Below are 23,555 nucleotides of genomic sequence, written 5' to 3'. Positions count from 1 at the left end.
AGTAGAACCCTTTGTGGTTCGACTCCGGCGGCACCACCGCCACACCTATATCTACCTAATAACAGCAGTGTTAAGCGCTGCTGTGTTCCGGTTTGAAGGGTGTGGTAAGAGAGACAGACTTTTCCGAGGCGTTTCAGCTTAGTCCTCAGGGGTAGCGGCGCATTTGTGGCCGACCTCAGGTAGGAATGTCTAATCCTATCTGGGGTTGATTACAGATGTCCATGAGCGGCAGTAGCCACTTACCGTCAGATGGACTGCATTCTCGTCTGCTACTCCTATATTATAAAAAAAAAGCTCCGAACTGAGACTGTTGGAGCACAGGCACTCCTCGGGCAACTAGCCCGGCGGGAGATCTTTGACAAAAACGCATCAGAAGCTTACCTAAATCTGGAGGCTCATCTTCACAGAGCGACATCACAGGCTCTATATTCTTTAATTCCTCATCTTCTGGGGTCACCAAATTCTTCAATCCCTCCACTATTTTTGTGATTAACAACGGAGTACTGGTATCCACGGCGTTAGAACCAGTCATATTCGATGATATATCCTTATTAGCTTGTGAAGTAGTATTATTTACGATAGGGTTAGTATGGTTCGGAGGTCGCGTTTCGGGATTCTGAACGTCGATAGCCGAAACTGGTAATCTTTTAGCCCAGGCGGCCAATCGGTCGTGGACTCTGAAAATGAAGATAGGTGATTATTTAAAAAAGGTTGTTTTAATTACTAGAAATCATTAAAATGAATTTGTATAAGGTCGCCAAAGAGATGTGTGACAAAGTTAGAAAGGAATTTCAGAAATAATAATAATACATAGTAGTGAATATTTTTTTTTTGTATTTTGCCGTGTCAAATTATATTTAATCATTAAGTTTATTTCAATTACCGAGTGTAATCAAAATTACTTATTAAGAAGATTCGCACATTATTTTGGACTTCCTTGCATAATGAATATGAGCATCAAGCAAATCTTTATGGAGCCGTATACTTAGCAGTCACTGAAAGATCCTTATTTAGTTAAATAGGGGATAACAATGTACACAAACTTGTCAGTAGGCTGCGAAGCGTTATACAGCGGCGTGTAGAGGTAAGTGCGGAGCGGTGACGCGTCGAGGATGGAGCCGAAGAGGTACTCCACAGCCGCCAGCGCGAGCACCAGCAGCAGCAGCAGGCGGAGCGCCCGCGCCGCCCGCCCGCCGCCCGGCACTGCGCCCATCAACGCATGCGATGCGTACGCGCACGCACCGACCGCTGTTGGGAAAAATAATCATTATAGGTCTGGTCGTTTGTCCACTGCACCGTCACCAAGCCGATACCGAGAACGAGATTATTTTGGGCCGATTTTAAATATGCCGTGACGGCGATAGTGTGTCCACTGCGACGGATATCGGCGGTTCATTTTGTTCCAGCTGTCACTCGTGTGACGGCTGTGTATGGACAAGATCCAATGTTTTTTTTTTTTTTTTTTTTTTTATATATTTGACCCTGACGATAAAGCAGACGTGCTACCTGATGGAAAGTAGTTAACGTCGCCTATGGACATTTGCAACACCAGAGGAGTCGCCAATGCATCGCCGGCTTTGAAGGAGAGCTCTTTTTGCACCTTTTTTGAAGATGTGTTTTACATTGCCGGCACATCGGCCCGTCAAAAACTCGGTGCTGATCTAGCGGTTACGCCGATCTACTCGGAATATCGGCGGCCAGGATGACGGTGTTCGGGTGACGGTCGTGCGGTGGAGAAGCTGCTATAGTAAATATATGTACGCCACTTCGGCGCCGTCACTAATTATCGGTATCACCGATACCGATAATTAGTGACGGCGCCGAAGTTGGTGGACAAACAGCGTTACGCTGCAAAAACATCATCAACAACCTGTTTCTAACCTACTGTTGGGCATGGATCTCCTCTGAGAGTGAGAAGGATTGAGTCTAGGATTAGGATATAGGAGTTTCAAACGACTGTACAATCACATCATACACATCTACAATCAACCTCAGATACTCGTACATGGGTGCCGGCGGGGAGGTGCAAGGGGGGGCACTTGCACCCCCCAAGCTAGAAAAGTCCACTTCGCTTACGAAGAAATCTCTGAAACATGTATTTATTAACTAAAAAAAACTCGTCAGAACCAAACAGGAAATACGTCTCCGTCAGCGAAACCACTTTTCGCACCACACCATGCACCCCACTGAAAATAATCCTGGCGGCGCCCACGTTCAGATACGATGAAATTCCACTAGATGCACCACAACCCCTGCAGAGTAAGTTGAAACGTAAATAATCGTAAGTAAGTCCTGTTCAATTTTAAAGGGTTACGCTTGACGTCATCGCATGCATTTATGATATTCTTCGTCGTTTCACTCGCAGCCATGCGGTTCTCAACCTCCGAAGAATTCTCTCCGACGAGGAATGGTTTAAAAATTCGGGGCCTTATAAAATATGTCACAGTTGAAGAACAATGGCATTGCTGACAATGGAACGATGAATTTTATGAAAGGGGTTGAGTCTATTAGCACAGAATAAGAAGTAGGTACATTAAATACGTTGTATAAAGCTTATAATTTGAAATGTACCGTTTAGGGAGCGAATAATTTGAAATATGCTGTTTAATGGTGGAAAGAGTTGAGTAATTATAATAGTTTATTGGTTGATAGCCTAGTGGCAAGAAGTGATAGCCTAGTGGTTAAGAAACCCGGTCTCTCGATCGAGAGGTCCGAGGTTCAAATCCCAGGCACGCGCCTCTGATTTTTCTAAATCATGTGCTTATTATAAATTAATTATCACTTGCTTAAAACGGTGAAGGAAAACGTCGTGAGGAAACCTGCATATCTGAGCGATTTATATAAAAAAAACACTCAAAGGTATGTGAAGTCCACCAATACGCACTTGGCCAGCGCGGTGGACTATGGCCTAATCCTTCTCATTCTGAGAGGAGAGCCATGCCCAGCAGTGGGACAATAATGGGTTCACGATGATGATGATTCTACTAAACATTGTTTTAAATTTTAGGATTCTTCATGAGCTATTGAAAGATAACCTCTTCTTATAAAATGCTAAATTTTGTTTATATAACTCATAGTAAGAATTTATTATAGCATAAAATGGCAATGAAAATGTTATTTATACCTTTTTTCAGAAGAACAGGAATCTTCGTCTAGACTAGATTGCAGCGCCGTAAAATAGTCTGTAGCACTACCATGAGTTCACAAAAGTATTACTCGCTAGCGACTGCGTAAAATAAATGTATGAAAAATTGTACAGCGCCTCTGGTGGTTACTCGTAGAACTAAATTCCGTAGTGTGAGCCACTCGTAACGTAAAAAACCTATCGAAATCAAATCGCTAGCGAATGTCATTATGATCTATTGCCATACAAATTCGGTCCCATGAGTCATTAATTTGACAGACGTTGTCAAGAAATACCGTAACGATAGTAGTTATGTTATTCACTAGCAAAATGACAATAGTTTTCTATTTACAATTTCTATAGTGGCGTTTCTATGCCAACTCATGGTAGTGCTACTGATATTAAAAATAAACCGTCCGTTTGCAGCTGTACTATGAATTTTAGTAACGTATAGCGAATGTGTATGAATAAATGATGGAAATCTGGCTTCTTCCGTTCACCGGTTATAGTGTGGACCTAGTTCGTGAATAATCTATTTATAAACGGCCACACATGGCTAGCGTTTATTTTGAGTTCGCAAAACGAGAGTATTAGATTTTTTCATGTTCTACAAACATCAACATCATCTGACGACCCGCGTGGCGGAGCGGTCACCATACCGGTCTGACGCGCAAAGGGTCCCGGGTTCGATCCCCGGCCAGACAGATATTTAAATGATGAATTTAGATATCTGTTCCTGGGTCTGGGTGTTTCTGTATTTGTCTATGTGTGTGTCCATGGCACCCACGACACAGGGAATCCTAGTGTGGGGCTGTGAGTGTAGAAAGCGTAAAGCGTTTATCTTGCCTTTGCAATATAGAGGCAAAAAATGACATGGAGTCCATCTGATAAGAGGCTATTGCTGCTGATAGCCTTTTGTTATCCACCCAGATAAGATTTCGTGTCCTACCGACCTCAAGGCGTAGGTACGAATACCTCTGAGGACTAAGTCGCCTAGACTAGAACGCCTCGGATAACAATGTCTCCCTTACCACCCTTTAAAGCGGAACGCAGCAGTCCTAAATACTGCTGTTATTAGGGAGAAATAGTATATATTCAGTAATAACTATCGGATATAAACCTATCGCCTTAAAAATAATTGATCATTTGTTATCATGAAAACAAATTATTAAAATTACTTACGAATACAAGTTTTATACAAAACTTTTACCGTTTCTACATCAAAAATCATTAAAACGGTTTACTATGTCGTTTACAATAGTTATGTGTTACGGTATTGCAAAATTCATTATCATAATCGACGAATACAAAAGAATTATAGATTTTCAATTATCGCTTATTTGCAATTTCTGATTAATGAAATAATGACATGAAGGAACGGTGAAACTAAGAGAGAGGTAGATTGAGATAAAAAATATTTTGAAGTGCATACTTAGGTGTATGAGATATTTGGATGGTAAGTGACCACTGCTTTTCAAGGACATTTGTAGGTAATCAACCTCAGATAGAATTAGAGTTCTTTTTTATAATATAGGAGTAGCAGACGAGCATGCAGTCCACCTGATGGTAAGTGGCTACTGCCGCTCATGGACATGTGTAATCAGCCCCAGATAGGATTAGATAATCCTACTTGAGGTCGGCCACAGATGCGCCGCTACCCCTGAAGACTAAGCTGGAACGCCTCGGAATGTCTGTCTCCCTTACCACACCCTTCAAAACGGAACACAGTAGCGCCTAACACTGTTATTAGGTAGAAATAGGTGTAGCGGTGGTGCCGCCGGAGTCGAACTACAAAGGGTTCTACCACCTTCAAGCGTTCTCTCTGAATTCTGCTACAGATGCGGTACTATCCCTGAGGACAAAGTTAGAACGTCGCGTTTGAACGTTTATTAGATCTACTATTTTTTTTTTCTCACTGCTATTTTTGCTCTCGTTCAGCTATATTTGCGGTTTTTATTCCACGAAACTTAGACAAAAGCACACCTGTTGGTATTTTCAGTCCTTTGTAAGTTTCACCTAAGAAATATAAGGTCCGGAAGATTTTTAAACATTTATGAATATACAGTTCTTGTGTAGGTTACGCATAACAATATAATATTAAGCAATAAAACCTATAACACTATATTTTTACTAGTTTTTTTTTATTAAGTTTTCGTCACTAAATTTCTTTATAGGCACGTCTGTAGTCTTCATTAGGCTTTTCTAAAGTTCAGATAGACTTCATAAATGAACATAGTTACAATATTTGCGTTTTTCCTCGTGGTTTGAACAAAATATATTTAAATAATTTATGACACATGTTTTTGCGAAGACGACATCATATTTTTCATCATCATTTCATCATTAAAAGTGAGACTACCGTAAAAAACATAAATACCAACGCCTAAGTATTGTATAATTTGCATTTATTATTGTATACTGAATAGATACCTAATCGTCATATCATATAGTATAGCCTACTTTAGTCAGCAACACGGTGTTAAATATTTCCGGTATAATATTTGGAATATGCAGGAAATTATGATATGATAGCACACAATTGTGCAAAATAGGTTTAAATGATGCAATTGACGTTATTTTGCACAAAAAATATATATACGAAAACAGATAAGCTTTTTGAGCGATAAACGTTTTGTAAGTCAACCAGATAATATATCCACCTGATGGTACGTGGTTCTGCCGCCCATGGACATCTGTAATCGACCCTAGATAAAATTAATGTCCTATATTACTTCGGCCACTGATGCATCGCTGCTTCTGAGGGCGAAGCTGGAATGCCTCAGAAAATTATGTCAGTCGGAAAAGTATTAGACGACCTACATAAAAGGTGACAATCTCCTCAGATGGAAAGCCTACCTTAGAATTGACAACGCAACTGTAGTCGGCTTCAGCTACAACCGCTGTTTCATATGGAGATACAGATGCCTATGTATGCTCGTTTAGTACTTAACCTTTTTTATTTTTTATTTATTTATTTATTGTTAATTAGAACGATACATTAATCACTTACACTAATTAACATGTCAAATTCAATGTCATAATACAGGAGACTTCATTATTAAATAGAATAAACATTTATATAATAGCTGAAAGTTAAATAGTAACATTTAAGAATTAATAAGAAATATATATAAAAAGATTTCTTTTTTTAGTCTGGGTGTTTTCATTTTTATGTGTTTTCATGGTACGGCAAAGATAATGTTGCTGTGGGGCTATGAGTGTAGAAAGCTGTTTTTGGCACAACAAAAGTTCCTTAAATACATTTATAATAATATAAGTATTTACGTAAGGTTTTCAAATATAATTTTCACATTTTCACATTATAAAGCTGAGATTCGTATCAGCAGGTATCTTCACGCTCCCCTGGTTCCCGAATCATAAATTATTTACATGTATTGGTTCAATTTGGGGTAATGCCCGCTCGTAGCGCCAATATTTTAATATTTCCCGAGGTTTCTTATATTTGAACGCTGAAACGGTTCAAGAATATTTTATAATATTTAGCCTCAATAAAATTTGTGTATTCCGTTAAATGACTGTAAAACTTAAGGTTGCGATATCTTTTTCTGTTCTTATGTTAATTTTTTTAATTCATTTTGTATAAAGTTATCTAATCTTATATATAAAATTCTCGTCTCACAATGTTAAATTTTTACCAAATTTTATATTCATATTGAGTAGGTCTGAGAATCGGTTACTATCTATTTTTCATACACCTAAGTGATAAGGGTTGCTCATGCTTACCCTTAACATTTTTTTATTTATATGGCAACACAACGTTTGCCGGGTCCGCTAGTATTATGTAAAATCATCATTCTTTTCATCCTCTATCTTAGTAATTTGTACAAGAATACAATTTATTTGTAAACATTTTTAAAGAAAGTCAATTGAAATACGAATACGATTCAATATATATGTTTCTTTTTTAATTGGAATATTCATAGTGATCACATAGCTTTGTTATTGTCCCTATGAATTTTATTCGGATTTTGTGAACGAAAGAAGTTTAAGGAAAAAACGTAGTATTTAGGTATTCTATTGACATGATGACACCAATAAGAGCGAATGAAGTCATGCCTTAATACAAATATACACAATCTTTGTGACTTTCCTCATGGAGCACTGACAAAATGCAAAGTCGTGACGTCACCAGGACGCCATGAAGCCTTGAGCGTTTGCGCCCAATTAAAAAGAAGAAAAAATAAATTATTTGCGTTTAAACTTATAATATACAAGTGCTAGCTGACCCGACAAACGTCGTGTTGCCATATAAATAAAAAAAATGTTAAGGGTGAACAACGCTTATCACTTGGGGGTATGAAAAATAGATAGTAGCCGATTCTCCGACCTACTCAATATGTTTATAAAATTTGGTGAAAATCGGTAAAGTTTCGGCAGAGTACGGTAACTAACATTGTGACACGAGAATTTTATATATAAGATTATACGTTAATATCGAAGGGGATTTAAAAATCTCTTATCCTGATTAGAACTGTACCTGTAGGGCTAACTGACCTTAGCTTGGATACTGTTCAAAGATGGAGCTCGATGGAAGTGGCCCATTGTCCTCACTGCAAGTGTTTACGTGGATTTCTTTGGGTGGCCATCGTTATTGATCTGAAAAGACGGAAAACATTTATATATAATAACCCGCTACTAATATGTATTTTGAATCATGCAGTATGTCTCCTCTGCCTCACTCATAGGATACACGTTTTTTTATAATATGCAGTTCACCTGCTGGTAAGCGACTATAGCTGCCTATGGACATCTGTAATTAAGCCCAGATAAGATTAAATTCCTATCTGAGGTCGGCCATATATGCGCCGCTACCCCTGAGGACTTTACTTCGGAAAAGTATGTATCCCTTACCACATCCATTAAACCAAACCACAGCAGCACTTAACACTGCTGTTATTAGGCAGAAAAAGCAACACATGCAAAAAAATATACATCACGAAACACACATCCAAAAAATGGTTTCGCTCCAAAACAGAGCATCATTATGGTAAGTAGACATAACAACGCTAAGTCGCTTAGCGCTATTAACTATTCTTACTAATATTATAAATGCGAATGTGAGTTTGTTTGTTTGTTACGCCTTAACTACATAACGTATTGTCATGAAATTTTGTGCACAACTTGTCAAAGGTTTAGAAAAGGACATAGGATACATTTTATCCTGAAATGAAATATATTTATTTGTATAGGACAACGGCGAAACTTACTAATTGTCAGTTACAATATTTTCTTAAACTACTACCGGGTCGTAACGCCACCTCTACTGAGAAGATCCGGTAAGAAACTCAGTGGGTTTGTCTTTTTTTTAATAATAATAATTTTCTTTTTCCCTTTTTTTAATGCCATCATTTTTACGTGTAATTAATAATAATTGAATATTAATTTAATAATTGTGAAAAAAAGTACTGTTCCCGAGTGATAGATAAATTCTTACCGCATGCGAAGCCGTGAGTAAAAGCTAATACAACATTAGTAAAATGGTGGTCACAGATTTATCTCGTAAATGTCAAAATATAATACCCTTCCCGGGCTAGCTTACGTTTGCAAGGGAACCAAGGGTGAAATTAGCTGGCGTTGTGCATTCGTAGGCAGTAAACGCAATTGTTTGGCATGCTACCAAATTAAAAAGCTTTTTAATTCTCTATTTGTGTCTTATAACAATGTAAGCTGTTGTGGGTCTGGTCGCAATGATATGGTAAGAAAGACAGCATTACGAAATCTATATATATATATTTCTTATGTGCTTATGTATGTCACTGAACTCCTCAACGATGGACTGATTTTGATGAAAGTTGTTGTGTGTGTTCAAGGGGACTTGAGAATGGTTTAGATTCACAATTTAGTCCATGGGAAAAGTTTTTTTAAATTAATTTTTAATTCGTAAGTAGTTATAGAATCGGAAACTATGCATTTGATCAAGTGATGATCTTTAGCAAAGTTGTTGTCCAAGAGCCACGAGGGTTTGGGAGTTTTTTTTTTTTTTTTTTTTTTTTTATAATATAGAAGTAGCAGACGAGCATGCAGTCCATCTGATGGTAAGTGGCTACTGCCGCCCATGGACATCTGTAGTCAACCCCAGATAGGAATAGATATTCCTACCTGAGGTCGGCCACAGATGCGCTGCTACCCCTGAGGACTAAGCTGGAACGCCTCGGAAAAGTCTGTCTCCCTTACCACACCCTTCAAACCGGAACACAGCAGCGCCTAACACTGCTGTTATTAGGTAGAAATAGGTGTGGCGGTGGTGCCGCCGGAGTCGAACCACAAAAGGTTCTACCACCTTCATTGGTAAGACTAATTATCGACAGATGGCACCACTGTCATTCCAATGCAGGTACAAAGTTTCCGTTTTATGTATGTCATATTATTTCTTTAAAATGCGGCTGAAGCCGCGGGCACCACTAGTTGTTATATAGTTAGAGTTCTCAGGGGGTAGATAGTACTCTTCGTACTAAGGCAAGATTTGTATGATTTTTTATAAGATTCAAGTAGAAAAGGACCATGCAGTTCACCTGATGGTAAGTGGTCACTGCCGCCCTTGGAAATCTCTGACCAATTCCATAGGAATAGAACAGTACCCTTACCATGAGTTTTTACTTTTTTACAAATATGACTGTTTTGGTATTTGTTTACGTATTTGCCCCTACTATTTACAACCAGCGCCCCTGCGGATTGTGTCAGAACTTGAAAACTGTATAGGCCAATACTTAAACAAATACCAAAACAGTCATATTTGTTAAAACGTAAAAACTCATGGTAAGGGTACAGGGGTTCTACTTAAGGCGTCGCATAGACAGATGCGTCGCCACTCCTGATGACTGTAATGGTCGTGCCATAAGTCTATTTGGGGCCAATTATCTTCATAGACGAGAGTGGCTACTTAACTTCGGAGTCCAGTGTCAAGACAGATTATATTAAATAATCATAATAATTACATTTAGCCTGTGTGCGCCGGCATCTGTTGGTACATGTACATTTCTGTGTGTGAGTCTTTGGGTAAAACAATGCACACGTCGGTCAAAACATATTGTGCCATTTAAATTTTAACAACCAACCCAGTCGAATTGCCAATCCATATAAAATAATATATTTGATTAAATTATTAATTCGAAACCAGAACGGATGTTGGAGCGAATCCATTAAAGTATGAGATGTTTGGCATCATACCAAAATGGTGAAAATTCCGGAAATAAAGGTCGGGAAAACTGTAAATTTAATTTTGTAAATTGAATTTTCGTAATGCAATTTTAAATCGCGTGGAAGTTTCGCTCGGAACTTACAATCATTGTGTTTGACTTGTTTTTCTTATCTTTAATGAAACTAACCGTTTTTATTTCGAAATGTTGGAGTGAAGGTGGTAGAACCCTTTGTGGTCCGACTCCGGCGGCATCACCGCCACACCTATATCTACCTAATAACAGCAGTGTTAGGCGCTGCTGTGTTCCGGTTTGAAGGGTGTGGTAAGGGAGACAGACTTTTCCGAGGCGTTCCAGCTTAGTCCTCAGGGGTAGCGGCGCATCTGTGGTCGACCTCAGGTAGGAATATCTAATCCTGTCTGGGGTTGATTACAGATATCCATGGGCGGCAGTAGCCACTTATCATCAGATGGACTGCATGCTCGTCTGCTACTCTTATATTATATAAAAAAAGAAGAAATTTTATGAAAATAAAAGATGTGCATTTAATTAAATTGCTGACAATTGAAAATTGGAACTTTGGAAACTTGACTCGCTAGTACTATGCCGGGTGACTTATATACGAAGTGACCAAGTTAAACCTTACTACGAGTAGTTTGTTAGTACCAACCAACCAAATCAAACCAAAAAGAAAAGAAGTGATTCTTTCGTGGATAAAAAGTCCCGTAACACACGTCTTTTCTATTAAATAGATATTTCATTTACAAAATATATAAAGATATGATTTATTATCTATCTATTTATTATCATTATTGATGTGAAATATCTATAGCCGCACGTAAAACCGATTTCTGGCGTGGCGACGCGTCGCCACGCTATACGATGGTATATATATACAGTCTATATGCAGTAGTGTGTACGGTGTGGCGACGCGTCGCCATGCGCAATCGAATTCAATAAATAGTCATCGTTATCTGGAAAAAAAACGTAATATTTTATTTTATCATTATGACATATTTAGTTCCTATCACAATATGTTCTTTTCTGCATATTACTTTTACAAAATAATGTCGATGTTTCACATCTGCCAGGCGTCCCGTGACGGCTCACATTTTTTTATCATTTTATTTTAGCTTTAAAAACTTGCATAAAAATATTTAAACTTCAGTCTTTCATAGTCATTATTATTTTTGTTTGTTCTTAAAATTTATAGAATTTTCGCTTCAATATTCCTCGTCTCCTAATGGCGAGGCACAAAGCCACCACTTGTAGCGGTCGCGTATTTTTTTACACCCCCGCCATTGTTATTTTTACTCTTTGAATGCTTCTAAGCTAGATACTGAAATATTTCTAGGGTCTTTATTATTTTTCACGGTATAATGAGTAAGGAAAAATTGGGGAAAATATTTTTCATTTCGTATTTTTAAAGGAGTGTAGTGGTAAATGAAGTTACGGTCTATAAGATGGTAGGTGACCTCACGATATCCAGGAGTGCTTAAGTTATAAATTAAATAAACCATTCAGAATAGAATTTTGAAAGATTATATATACTATATACAGTCACAACCCCACACTAGGATTACCTGTGTCATGGGTGCCATGGACACATACATAAAACGAATACACAAACACACAGACACATAAAAGGACAATATCCAAATTCATCATTCAGGTGTCTGGCCGGAGATCGAACCCGGAACCCAAGGCGCGTCCGGAAGACCGGTATGGTGACCGCCCCGTCACGCGGATCGCTAACGATATCATTTTGATTTTCGGTTTGTTATTTTAAAGTTAAGATTCCACCAGTGATATGAAAATGATAAGACATTTTCAAGGGTATGAATAATTTTCCCATATATTATCCTAGTATAATATATCTATGATTTTTCCTATTCAATCTGACAATAACGTGGATGTGTGGGTATGTGGGTCACTCAATAGTAGAACGGTAAAAGTAAAATATTTTTACACAAAAGTTAAAACATGTGACATGTTTTAAACTCCAAAAAGTTGTTTTCATCTGGTTTGAGCGCCAGTTGTGTACAGCGGAACACGTGTTTGTTCACAAACATCAATGTTTAGAATGTTTTAAGGCGAAGTTTTAATTTTATCAGAGGAATTAGTTTTAAGCGAGCTAGTCACACACCTGCCGCAGGGGCAGTATAGGGTGTAAGAGTGGGGGATGACCCTTAAGCCTGTAATTGTGATGTATGTAGGCAAGCAGGGGCAATTTCCGAAATCGGCCCTGTGGCAGTGTAGCAGGGGCGCGAAGCCACCCTTGGTCCCTAGATTGCCCCTGCGGCAAGTGTGTGAGTAGCGTCTATGAGTAGTATCTTAATTTCAGCGTGACAAGCGAACTTTTGTTAAGAACTGTTACCCAAATGGAAATGTCGTGTCTGAAAATGTAAGAGAGGTTCCGATAAGTATAAGTGAAATTAAGTAGTGTTTGTAGACGCCTTACGTATTCAACTACCAAGGTACCACAGACTCATGTTGCCTAATAATAGCAGTGTTAAATGCTGACGTAAGTTAGCCTGTGGGGTACGGCGGAGACACTAACTTAGTTCACATCTTAGTTCAGTGTTCAAACAGGCATTCTAACTTATTTCGCAGAGATAACCCGTCTCAGAACTCCAAGGTTTCATGTACACTTACAATACTATAAATCGGAATGCATGATCAATTTTAACCGACTGCGGAGGGTAAAGTACAGCTCAAACGGCTTGACAGATTTTAACATATAAGATTTCGTTAGATTCGTCTAAATCGAGGGATGATCACAGGCCATGTTTTTATGTGTCCAGTTTTTGTTTTTGCAACAATTCTCAAACAAGTCTCAAAAATAAACGTCATTAATTTAATAAAGTAAATAAGCATAATCGTACTATGATAAAACAATTGCTAATGAGATTATTCAATAATTTTAACATGACGAATCAATTTCGCCATAACTCAAAATATCGGCTAATCCACCTGTGCAATCATAATCACACATTTATCTCAAAAGCTAACGTTTTTATCTTTATCGTGCAACGATTATCTTTATTGTATCGCTTACTCACTCTGTAAGAAATGAGTACGAGAAATGAGTCGACTAAAGGATAGGTGTTCATAGAAATTAAATGAAATAAAGTATACCTATTTATTTTTCGTATAGGCCTTTTTTGTTTACGAGGAGGAAACCTTCAAAAGGGACCCGGTGCCGAGGGAGCGACGCAGGGTTATGTGGGATTTTTACCGCACTAAAACCCCCCCGGTGGCCGTCCTCGGAGCTGCGTAGAGGGCTCCGGGATCTCCAAAGGAACGCAACCGGAGTCCTCTTAGCGCGTTGCTTGTCGGGCTCCGCCCAGGTGAGCTTGACGCTCGCCACACCGTCTGGTGCGTACGACGGCATGCGACCACACACACCGCCGCCCTTCCCGGGGTTGCTTACCGGGCGGTTCGAACTACCCACTCTTGCCGCCCGCAACCCCGGAAGCCCCCTTTCAGTCGCCTCTTACGACAGGCAGGGGATACCGTAGCCCTATTCTGGTCCCGGAACTCTTTCAGAGCGTTTCAGTTTTAGTCTTACTTTTCAGATATCAACTCCTTTGTGGCCGATCTTAGATATAAGCCTTATCTACGGTTGATTAAAAAATTCCTTGAATGGCAGTGACCACGCATATTCCAGTGAATTGCACGCTCATTTGCCAACCTGTATATAATAATAATAGTAATTAAATCAGTATTGTCATCCAGGTATTCATAAAAGTAAACTTACCTTAGCTAACGGATCCAAATCTACATATATGTGCGTTCCGTTATATCAATAAAAATATTTTGCACATGGCGGGGTGGGAAAAATCTCGCACAAAAGGGTTGAACCATTTCCCGGGATACGGGATCCGACGGAAGCGGGGTTAGAGTTAGGGTCGGTTCACGGGAATTATAACGACGTTTCATGCTTTTTATATTAATAAAAGCTCAAATTTTAACCTTGATTATTTATGCCGACGGTTTAGGGCTTTGTTTCTATAATTTTGAAAAGCTATTGTCATTAGAATGAAGTAAATTATGATTCGATTATGTTTCAAATTTAATGTAGGTAATGTTTCTTTCATTTGAAATTATTTTAATGTTATATAAATTATTGAAATAGACGAATTACATATTATAAAAACAAAAAACGGACTGCTTAAAAATTAAACCTATGTTTAGGCGAGTCGACACCTCATAATATGTTAAAACTCGTTAAGTAGCTGGAGCTGAGGTCGAGCCAAAGAATGTATTATATTAAAATCTTTGCTCAATTTTTTGAATTCAAACTATAATTTCAAAGAAGCATGTGAACCAACCCTTACCTACGTCCATTTCAACAAACGTTGACCAAACGGGACTTGAAAATTTTTCCCGGGTTTATTTAAAATAATGTATTTTACGTCATTCAGTAGCACGTGACCTGCTTCGTAAGTTGTTATGGCTTTTAGGGCCGTAGCAGACATGCTACTTTTGACTTCCCATTTCGCGATTCGCATTTTGATTGCGATTTCGCGATTGTATGGATGCTGTATTAAGTTTTGACTGCTTGGTGAATTAGGTGTTATTGAAGTCGCGCATTTTAGTGACTGCATTCGTACTGCAATGCGTTTTGTTGCTGCGTCGAGCGTTTAAAAATAGTTGCGTGTAATAAGTGTGTTTAAACGCTGCAGGTAAATAGTCGATCGCCCATGCTAAACGATTATGGAATTAAAATGTTAAATATAAAATTAAAATGTTACGGAGATTCGTAACCGTAACCGAATCCAATATGGAAGTTTCGAATAATTTCGAAACAGGGAGTTTAAATGAGAGACCATTATGAAGTTATCGACCGACCTAGCCGAGACTGAACAGATACTTTACAAATAAAATCAAACAATATTTTCTTTCCTTTCTAAATTCCTTTAAAATGCCATATCCATAACCTAAAGTATCGGATAATCTGAAACCGATATAATATATTTTTTAAATCCGTACCCATAGCCAGGGGGTCTGCCACCATCTTTTAAAAAGCATCATAGTTCAGGAAACTTTTATTTCCTCTTTACAACAGTAAAATATTCCGTCATACACAGTTGAATAAACTTAAACCCTTATTAATTTTTATCGCTTATCCATTGTATAAAACCAACTGAAATTGTCACATTTTGCTTAAAAAGTTAAATTTCCTGCAAAAAAAGTAAAAGTATGATTAAAATAATATTGTTTTATGAGATGGTAGTAACCCCCCCGATCCGAGATTTCATCCACAACATCCCTACCTAAAAGTATGTCTGCTGCAGCCCTACAAAATTACTTTTCCAAAACGCCATTTTAACAGACGGTTCTACATTTAATTCTTTATTTGGGAGTGATGCGAATTAGTACGTAAATGTTTTCCTCTCGGCGTTTCGCGGACGGAATTGTAATGAACGTATTTGATATTAAACAAAGAATGGCTAACGTTTAAATTAATTTGGTTTGTTCTGAATATTAACATTTTCATAAAAATGTATCATTGAATTTTTAATAAAAAAATTTGTTTAGGTTAATATCGGAGTCACTTTTCTAGGGTTCCGCTGTCTGTCCGTCTGTCATTGAGCTCTCTCTCGAAGAAGAAGAAAAATAAAATAAAATGATAATTATGTGGAACGGAAACCTTCGTATGCAAGATTGACTCGTACAATCAATTATTACACTTTTGTTGTCATTAAGATAAAACTTCGAAGGTGGTAGAACCCTTTGTGGTTCGACTCCGGCGGCACCACCGCCACACCTATTTCTACCTAATAACAGCAGTGTTAGGCGCTGCTGTGTTCCGGTTTGAAGGGTGTGGTAAGGGAGACAGACTTTTCCGAGGCGTTCCAGCTTAGTCCTCAGGGGTAGCGGCGCATCTGTGGCCGACCTCAGGTAGGAATATCTAATCCTATCTGGGGTTGATTACAGATGTCCATGGGCGGCAGTAGCCACTTACCATCAGGTGGACTGCATGCTCGTCTGCTACTCTTATATTATAAAAAAAAAAAAACTTAAACTTTGGCGGCTCCACTGCCACCCATTTCTACATTATAACACCAGTGTTGTGGTTTGAAAGGACGGTAACGGAGTAACGTGGTAACGGAGACATACTTTTCCGAGGCGTTCCAGCTTAATCCCCAGAGGCAGCGGCAACCTCAGGGGTAGCGGCGCATCTGTGGCCGACCTCAGGTAGGAATCTAATCCTATCTGGGGTTAATTACAGATGTCTATGGGCGGCAGTAGCCACTTACCATCAGGTGAATTGCATGCTCGCCTGCTGCTCCTATATTATAATAGAAATTAACCTCACCGTAATGTAGTCTTTCTCGATATTATCGACGTGCGGTGAATAATATCTAGTACTTAATACGGCTTTTATGTTTTAATTTTATCGTTATCGTTTCGGTTATCGGTTATCGTTTTATACACTATATCACAGATCAGGAAAAACTGTTGTCACTTATCAATAGTGGCCTTCGACGCGGCGATTATAATAAGTTACTAGTAGTCACTGCTGTTATTAGGCAGAAATATGTGAGCAGAAATAAGTGATTGTCTCATGTTACGACCCTAGCGGGCTAGACATTTTTATCCGCTGCGGAGGGTAATGTATTTGTGTATGTTTCATTTATTGGCACGCCCTGCAGAACAAATGGCTTGAAATTAAATATAAACATAAAAAAAAATCTATAAACATTAAAATGAAATGATAGCTAAATTATTGAAGTTGGCGGTTGATCTTAGCCGTTGTCCAGAAAACAAAAATATCTAGTCAATTTATTATGCGAAAATAAAAAAATAGGTCGGCAATATTACCTCACCTCTGACTTAAAAAAATAGTCTGCCAAATCTGTATGAAAAATATACCAAACTAACACAGTAACGAATATTCACAATTATATTCACACGAATTTCAGTTTTAAACCACTTCCTTAACCAAAAGAATTCTATTTTCCAAAAACTACACAACGTGTCGCATTCGTATCACTACTAAACGTACTAACGTTAATAATTTATCGTAATCATTATCTGTGCGTGTGTTATCTCGTACATACACGGAGATATTGATTAAAACTGGTTTTAGGCATTGGGAAATAATTATTTTATTACTTTAACTAGTTAATAGGTATTTTTTTTTTGTTAACTTCAAAAGGTACCCGGTACCGTGGGAGCGACACAGGGTTATGTGGGATTCTTACCGCACTAAAACCCTCCCGGTCGTCGTCCTCGGCGCTGTATAAAGGACTCCGGGATCTCCAAAGGAACGCAACTGGAGTCCGCTTAGCGCGTTGCCCCGTTGGGCTCCGCCCAGGTGAGCATCTGATGTACACGACGGATGTATGCATCCCACACATACCGCTATTCTTCCCGGGGGTCGCTGGCCAGGCGGTTCGTGCTCCCATTCTTGCCACCCGCAACCCTGGAAGCCCCCTTTTAGTCGCCTCTTACGACAGTCAGGGGATACTGTAGCCCTATTCTGGTCCCGGAACTACAGCGACAATATATAGGGGGTAACAACCACTACGAAATATTTAACACAATATAAAAATTAAAGCAGTATTCTTATAATTTGTTACTCACTACGGAGGTTAAAGTTTTTCAAGCGTATGTAAAAAATAGAGCCTTTGTCACTTCTACAATTTAGACAAATTCAACGACACTTCATATGTTAAAATCCGTCAAGCTACGTGCCAAAAATGAGACATACCTACATACCTACTTTGAAGGTGGTAGAACCCTTTGTGGTTCGACTCTGGCGACACCGCGGCCACACCTATTTCTGCCTTATAATGACAGTGTTAGGCGCTGCTGTGTTCCGTTTTGAAGGGTGTGGTAAGGGAGACAAACTTCTCTGAGGCGTTCCAGCTTAGTCTTTAGGGGTAGCGGCGCATCTGTGGCCGATCTCACGTAGAAATATCTAATCCTATCTGGGGTTGATTACAAATGTCCATGGGCGGCAGTAGCCACTTACCATCAGGTGGACTGCATGCATCGTCTGCTACTCCTATATTATAAATATATATATATATATATATATATATATATATATATATATATATATATATATATATATATATATATATTCAGGCATATTGCATACATAAATATATTTGTTCCAAAAACATTCCCCTCCGCGGTCGGGTAAAAAATATATTGTAGGATTGTTTTTGTACCTGATGAATGCGAGCATTATGCTTGTGAAAATAATGCATGCCTTTTTATTTCACTGAAAATAATCTGAAAACTAAACGAGCGTGTGCCACTTGGTCGCGGTGGCATTTTAAGCCGGATATAAAGTCCCGATCTGTGAATTGCAAAAAAAGTATTCATGTCATGCCAGTCGGCCATTTCGCTTTCAAAATTTTAAAATAAAACCGAAATATAGTGGCTGTGGGTATTTCAAAAGATCAAAGCATAATATTTAATTTAAATTACGCTTTATTTTTTTTAGTTTTTATAATTTTTTATTATTAGACTTATTCATGGCAGTCGGCCATTTTGCTTTCAAAATTTTAAAATAAAACCGACATATAGATAGTGGCCGTGGTATTTCAAAAGATCAAAGCATAATATGAAATTTAAAATACGCTTTATTTTTTTAGCTTTTATATTTTTTTATTATTACACTTATTCATGGCAGTCGGTCATTTTGCTTTCAAAATTTTAAAACAAAACGGAAATACGGTGGCCGTGGGCATTTCTGTAGCACTACCATGAGTTTACAAAAGTATTACTCGCTAGCGACTGCGTAAAATAAATGTATGAAAAATTGTACAGCGCCTCTGGTGGTTACTCGTAGAACTAAAATCCGTAGTGTGAGCCACTACGTAACTCGATACGTAAAAAACCTATCGAAATCAAATCGCTAGCGAATGTCATTATGATCTATTGCCATACAAATTCGGTCCCATGAGTCATTAATTTGACAGACGTTGTCAAGAAATACCGTAACGATAGTAGTTATGTTATTCACTAGAAAATGACAATAGTTTTCTATTTACAATTTCTATAGTGGCGTTTCTATGCCAACTCATGGTAGTGCTACAGGTAATCGAAGCGTAATGTAAAATATCAAATTATGGACATTTAAAAATGAATTCATCTTCCATCATTTAATTTGTATGTCTTTTTATTTCTCTCGCTTTACAATTTTGCGATTCACGTTTTACTTTTAAAATATTTATGACTAGTATAATTATGAATCCTTTAGAGCAATTAAACTAAACTGTTCGTCTGTGTTTCCTAAAATTATAAGAGCTCCTTTTAACCTCTTTGTCTTTTTGTTTGCCACTGTGTCTGGTTTATCTTAATGGCTCTTTATATCTCGCAAACTAATAATTAACTTATAATTTTGGAATGTTAGACTCCTTTTAAATGGAAACAGCTAAAGAAATATAATAGATGTAATTGGTTAAAAACAGTTTCTAATAAGAAATAGATACACGTGTGTCGTGTACATATTAAGACGTGAAACTATTACAAAACAAAAAATATCATTATCATATCATATCTATTCATAAATCTTTATATATTCCAATAATCTTCTTTATATCTCTTCATAGATAATAATTAAATATCGTTAATGTAACGTAATGTCCCAGTGTCACCTTTTACGTAACAAATGTTTCATCTAAAAAGTTGGACTTCTGTGAACTGCAAATTATATCTGGCTCTCATTTAGATAAACTTTTTAAAAATTTCCCTCCAGTCACTAAAAAGGCACAAAACTTAGAATAGAGCCACCTAGGACAAAATAATCACCAATGCCGATCTGTAATACCTGAGTGCAATTATGCGAATGGAGACGCTTTTGCTTCACTTTCAAACAACTCTATTGCATCTTTTCAAAAAGCCCCACCTCCCCAAATAATGAGAGATTATAGCCCTTCTAACCCCAATCTCCCCTAAACCTGTGTGAAAACGTCCCCAACGCAACATTTTTCAGCGCCTGATTAATGTTGCGTCACTGCCACTCGTTGTGATTCATTACTCACGCAGTTACGTAAAAATCGTTTGATTAAACCCTTTTTTGGGGGTTGAACTTCGATGGACGTGTTTTTTGTTAATTAAGTCGCAAATGGAAGCGGCCCACCTGTGAGTAATGAGGTTAAAAGTTAAAAGCGAGAGGTACTATATGTGATTTTAAATAGGTGGTTTCAAATTGCTGGCTGTGTTCTGGTTTGAATGGTGTCGTAAGGTTGACATACTTTTCCGAGGCGTTTCAGCTTCTTCCTTCAGTCCTCAGCGGTAGCGGTGCATCTGTGGCCGACCTCAGGTAGGAATATCTAATCCTGTCTGGGGTTGATAACAAATATCCATGGGCGGCAGTAGCCACTTACCATCAGGTGGACTCCACGCTCGTCTGCTACTCCTATATAATAAAAAAACTACAAATTCTGTATATTTATCAAATATAAAACACTTAAGCCGCATGCCTCATGAGTGGATTTAAATCGATTTACTAAAAGACCTTAATAAAGAAAGAGCTTTTTGGAAAATAACGTCACGTCAGCCAGCATAAAGAACACATTTTACCGATATCGCTACTTATCAACAATATACGACCACCTAATCCACTTTTTAGGTCGTGAACTGTATCGATGGGTCCTACGTAAACTGGTGCAAGTGCGTTTTCACAACTTTACAGTAGAGCGATGTGAATCTTCTAATGCATGTAACTTTAACATTATTCAACACACATAGTTAAAATTTTAAAATGGTATTAATATTGAATCCTTTTGAAAAAAAAAACTACATTATACGTGAATAATGTTAAAGTTACACGCATCAGAACATTCAAATCGCTCTACTGTAAAGTTGTGAAAACGCACTTGCACCAGTTTACGTAGGACCCGTCGGTATATTAGGTATATACTATATTGGATAGACTAGGTGAAAATTGCCTTGTTTATAATATCATTTGGGGAATATGATGTCACCTCGGTTTTATTATTTTTATATCATCGAAGTACATACGAGTATATGGCAGTTGTTTATGAACATCTGCAATCAATCCCAGATAAGGTAAGAGTTCTACCTAACGTCGACCACTGATACCCTGCTACCGTGATAGAGTAATTTCTTCGTATTTGTTTTACCACGAATTTTAAACACATCACAAAACAGAGTTACCCATCACGTCGTATCGCGGAGATCTACCATCTTAAGAGTATCGTGTCATATTTTATATAATGTATGTGATATTTATTTTGTATTATCATACACTATGAACAAGTTTAATGACCAAAATATACAATGATGGAAACACTGAAACAAATTTAATCGTTTTCATATTTTATTACGTTTATCAATTAATTATGAGTTGGTTAATGAGCGAACGAAAATAATTTAACTCAGTTACAGATTAATTAAGCACTAACTACAAGAAAGTTGTTTTCTTAGCTTCAATTCAAGGAAATTCCTTAATGAAGTATTAAGTTCTAAGAAAACTATGATCTATGAGTTATTTTCGTCACAATTTTATTTTGGGTGGTATTACAGCTTAAAATCCTTTTGACAGAGGTTGAATTTATTTTGATGAAGCAGTGATAGGCTACTTAAGCAATAAATATCGTTCAAAAAACTAAAAAACACGCTTTTATGATAAAATCAACTATTCCTAGATTGAAAATTATTTTCTACTTTTTAGTGGATTTTATCATAAAAGCGTGTTTTTTAGTTTTTTGAACTATATTTATTTTATTAATTTTTAGTATTTGTTGTTATACGGCCGGTCTCAATAATCTACTAACAGTTAAACTCGGTTAGCTACCAGAGTTTTATTGTGACATTCAAACTATCTGTTACTGTCGTCTCAATAATTTTTTTTCACAACGCCAACTAAAGTTAACGTCAGATAGATTCCTTATCTTCGGTAAGCAAATGTGTCCCTCTGAAGCGTTCCGTTTTTGCATTTCAACAAAACTGATTTATGTTTAATATCGTCAAGTAAATTATTAATTTCACTTTAGTGGTGTTAGCTTATGTAATATTATGCCTTTTTCAAATCTTCATTCATAATTATACATAAAAAGGTAGATTTCCTAAATTATGAATTCCAATAAAATATTTACGAACCTGAAATAACAAAACGCACTTTGACGTTTGACAGCAGATGCCGCCTATTTAATATAAAATATAATTGGGATATTTAACAAAAAAAACAAGAAAATAATCGAATATTCTTTATTTACTTTATATAACAAATACATGTTTTGTTATATTTTTGTACTATATCCACATGTGTTAGTTACATGTTATTAAAATGTGTTCCTTGATTACTGAATACTTACAACTTATTACTCATGACAATATTTTAATATATGTACACTATTAATTCCACGTCAAACTAATGTCCCACTGCTGGACATGGATCTCTTCAAAGTAAGCGAGTTTTAGGTCAAATTCCACTGCGCTGGGCAAATGCGAATTGGTAGACTTCACTCGCGCTTCAGAACATTTTTAAAGAACTCTTGTGTGTTTCATCACGTTATTGTCCTTCACAGTAATAGCAAATGAAAACGAATTACTAATAAGCACTTTTTAACACAACTTTGTAAAATCATAGGTCGACCTTCGACTTAGGTCGTGTGTTTTACAGCTTCTGTTTTTGCACCAGAATTAAATATACCGGCCTCATACTTCTTATTTTCACTTTAATCACAAATAACACCGTAATTGTAGGAAACAATATTATTTATAATGCTTTGTCTGGCGATTACTGCCCGATTTTGAGAGATAGCAAAATATTGACATATGGTATCTCAAACTAACTAAAGTAAGCTGTCAGAATGTTATTGAAACGCTTTATGTCATTTTTGTATGGCTCAACCTAACTATGGTAAGCGCAAAGCCCTCCCAAAGATAGATAAATAGTAAAAGTTAAAATTTCTAACTATCTTGAGTTATTGAAACGCAAATAACTGTCATCAGCTACTTTTGGTAGCTAATTTAACTTTTAGTTAAAGGTTAGTAGATTATTGAGACCGGCCGATAGCGACCATCATTATGCATCGTCTGTAAAAAAATCAAGTGTCTATCTATTACGGTTTAAGAGATAAAGCCCTGTTACTCACGAACAGACAGCGGAGGGTTTCGTTTTATCCTTTGAGTACGGAATCCTAAAAATCATTCTAAAAGATGGCATTATAGATATGTTTCAATACATTTGAGTTATAGGGAAATAACATTATAATTTTTCATAGCTAAAAATCAATCTAGTAACTTTGCCTGTACGCTCTGTTATATTCAATATTCCT

At 37.3% G+C, this 23,555-nt stretch overlaps 1 protein-coding gene across 1 annotated transcript in view; it reads right to left on the bottom strand.

The window, feature by feature from the left end:
• The window catches only part of _Bre4 (glycosyltransferase), a 331,653-nt gene that overhangs the window by 6,590 nt on the left and 301,508 nt on the right, over nt 1–23,555 (bottom strand). The window contains exons 2-4 of the mRNA XM_073088507.1: nt 7,640–7,741; nt 1,044–1,248; nt 382–677 (exon numbers count right to left, since the gene is read on the bottom strand). Coding sequence (XP_072944608.1) covers nt 382–677; nt 1,044–1,213 — 466 coding nt within the window. The 5' untranslated portion in view covers nt 1,214–1,248; nt 7,640–7,741. The remainder of the gene's footprint in view (nt 1–381; nt 678–1,043; nt 1,249–7,639; nt 7,742–23,555) is intronic.

Source organism: Epargyreus clarus, unplaced genomic scaffold, assembly GCF_041222505.1.
Source record: "Epargyreus clarus isolate Ecla_fem2 unplaced genomic scaffold, WU_Ecla_fem_2.2 ptg000027l, whole genome shotgun sequence".
NCBI lineage: Eukaryota > Metazoa > Arthropoda > Insecta > Lepidoptera > Hesperiidae > Epargyreus > Epargyreus clarus.
Note: the sequence above shows the minus strand (reverse complement) of the source record. Positions and strands in the feature narration are given on the sequence as shown.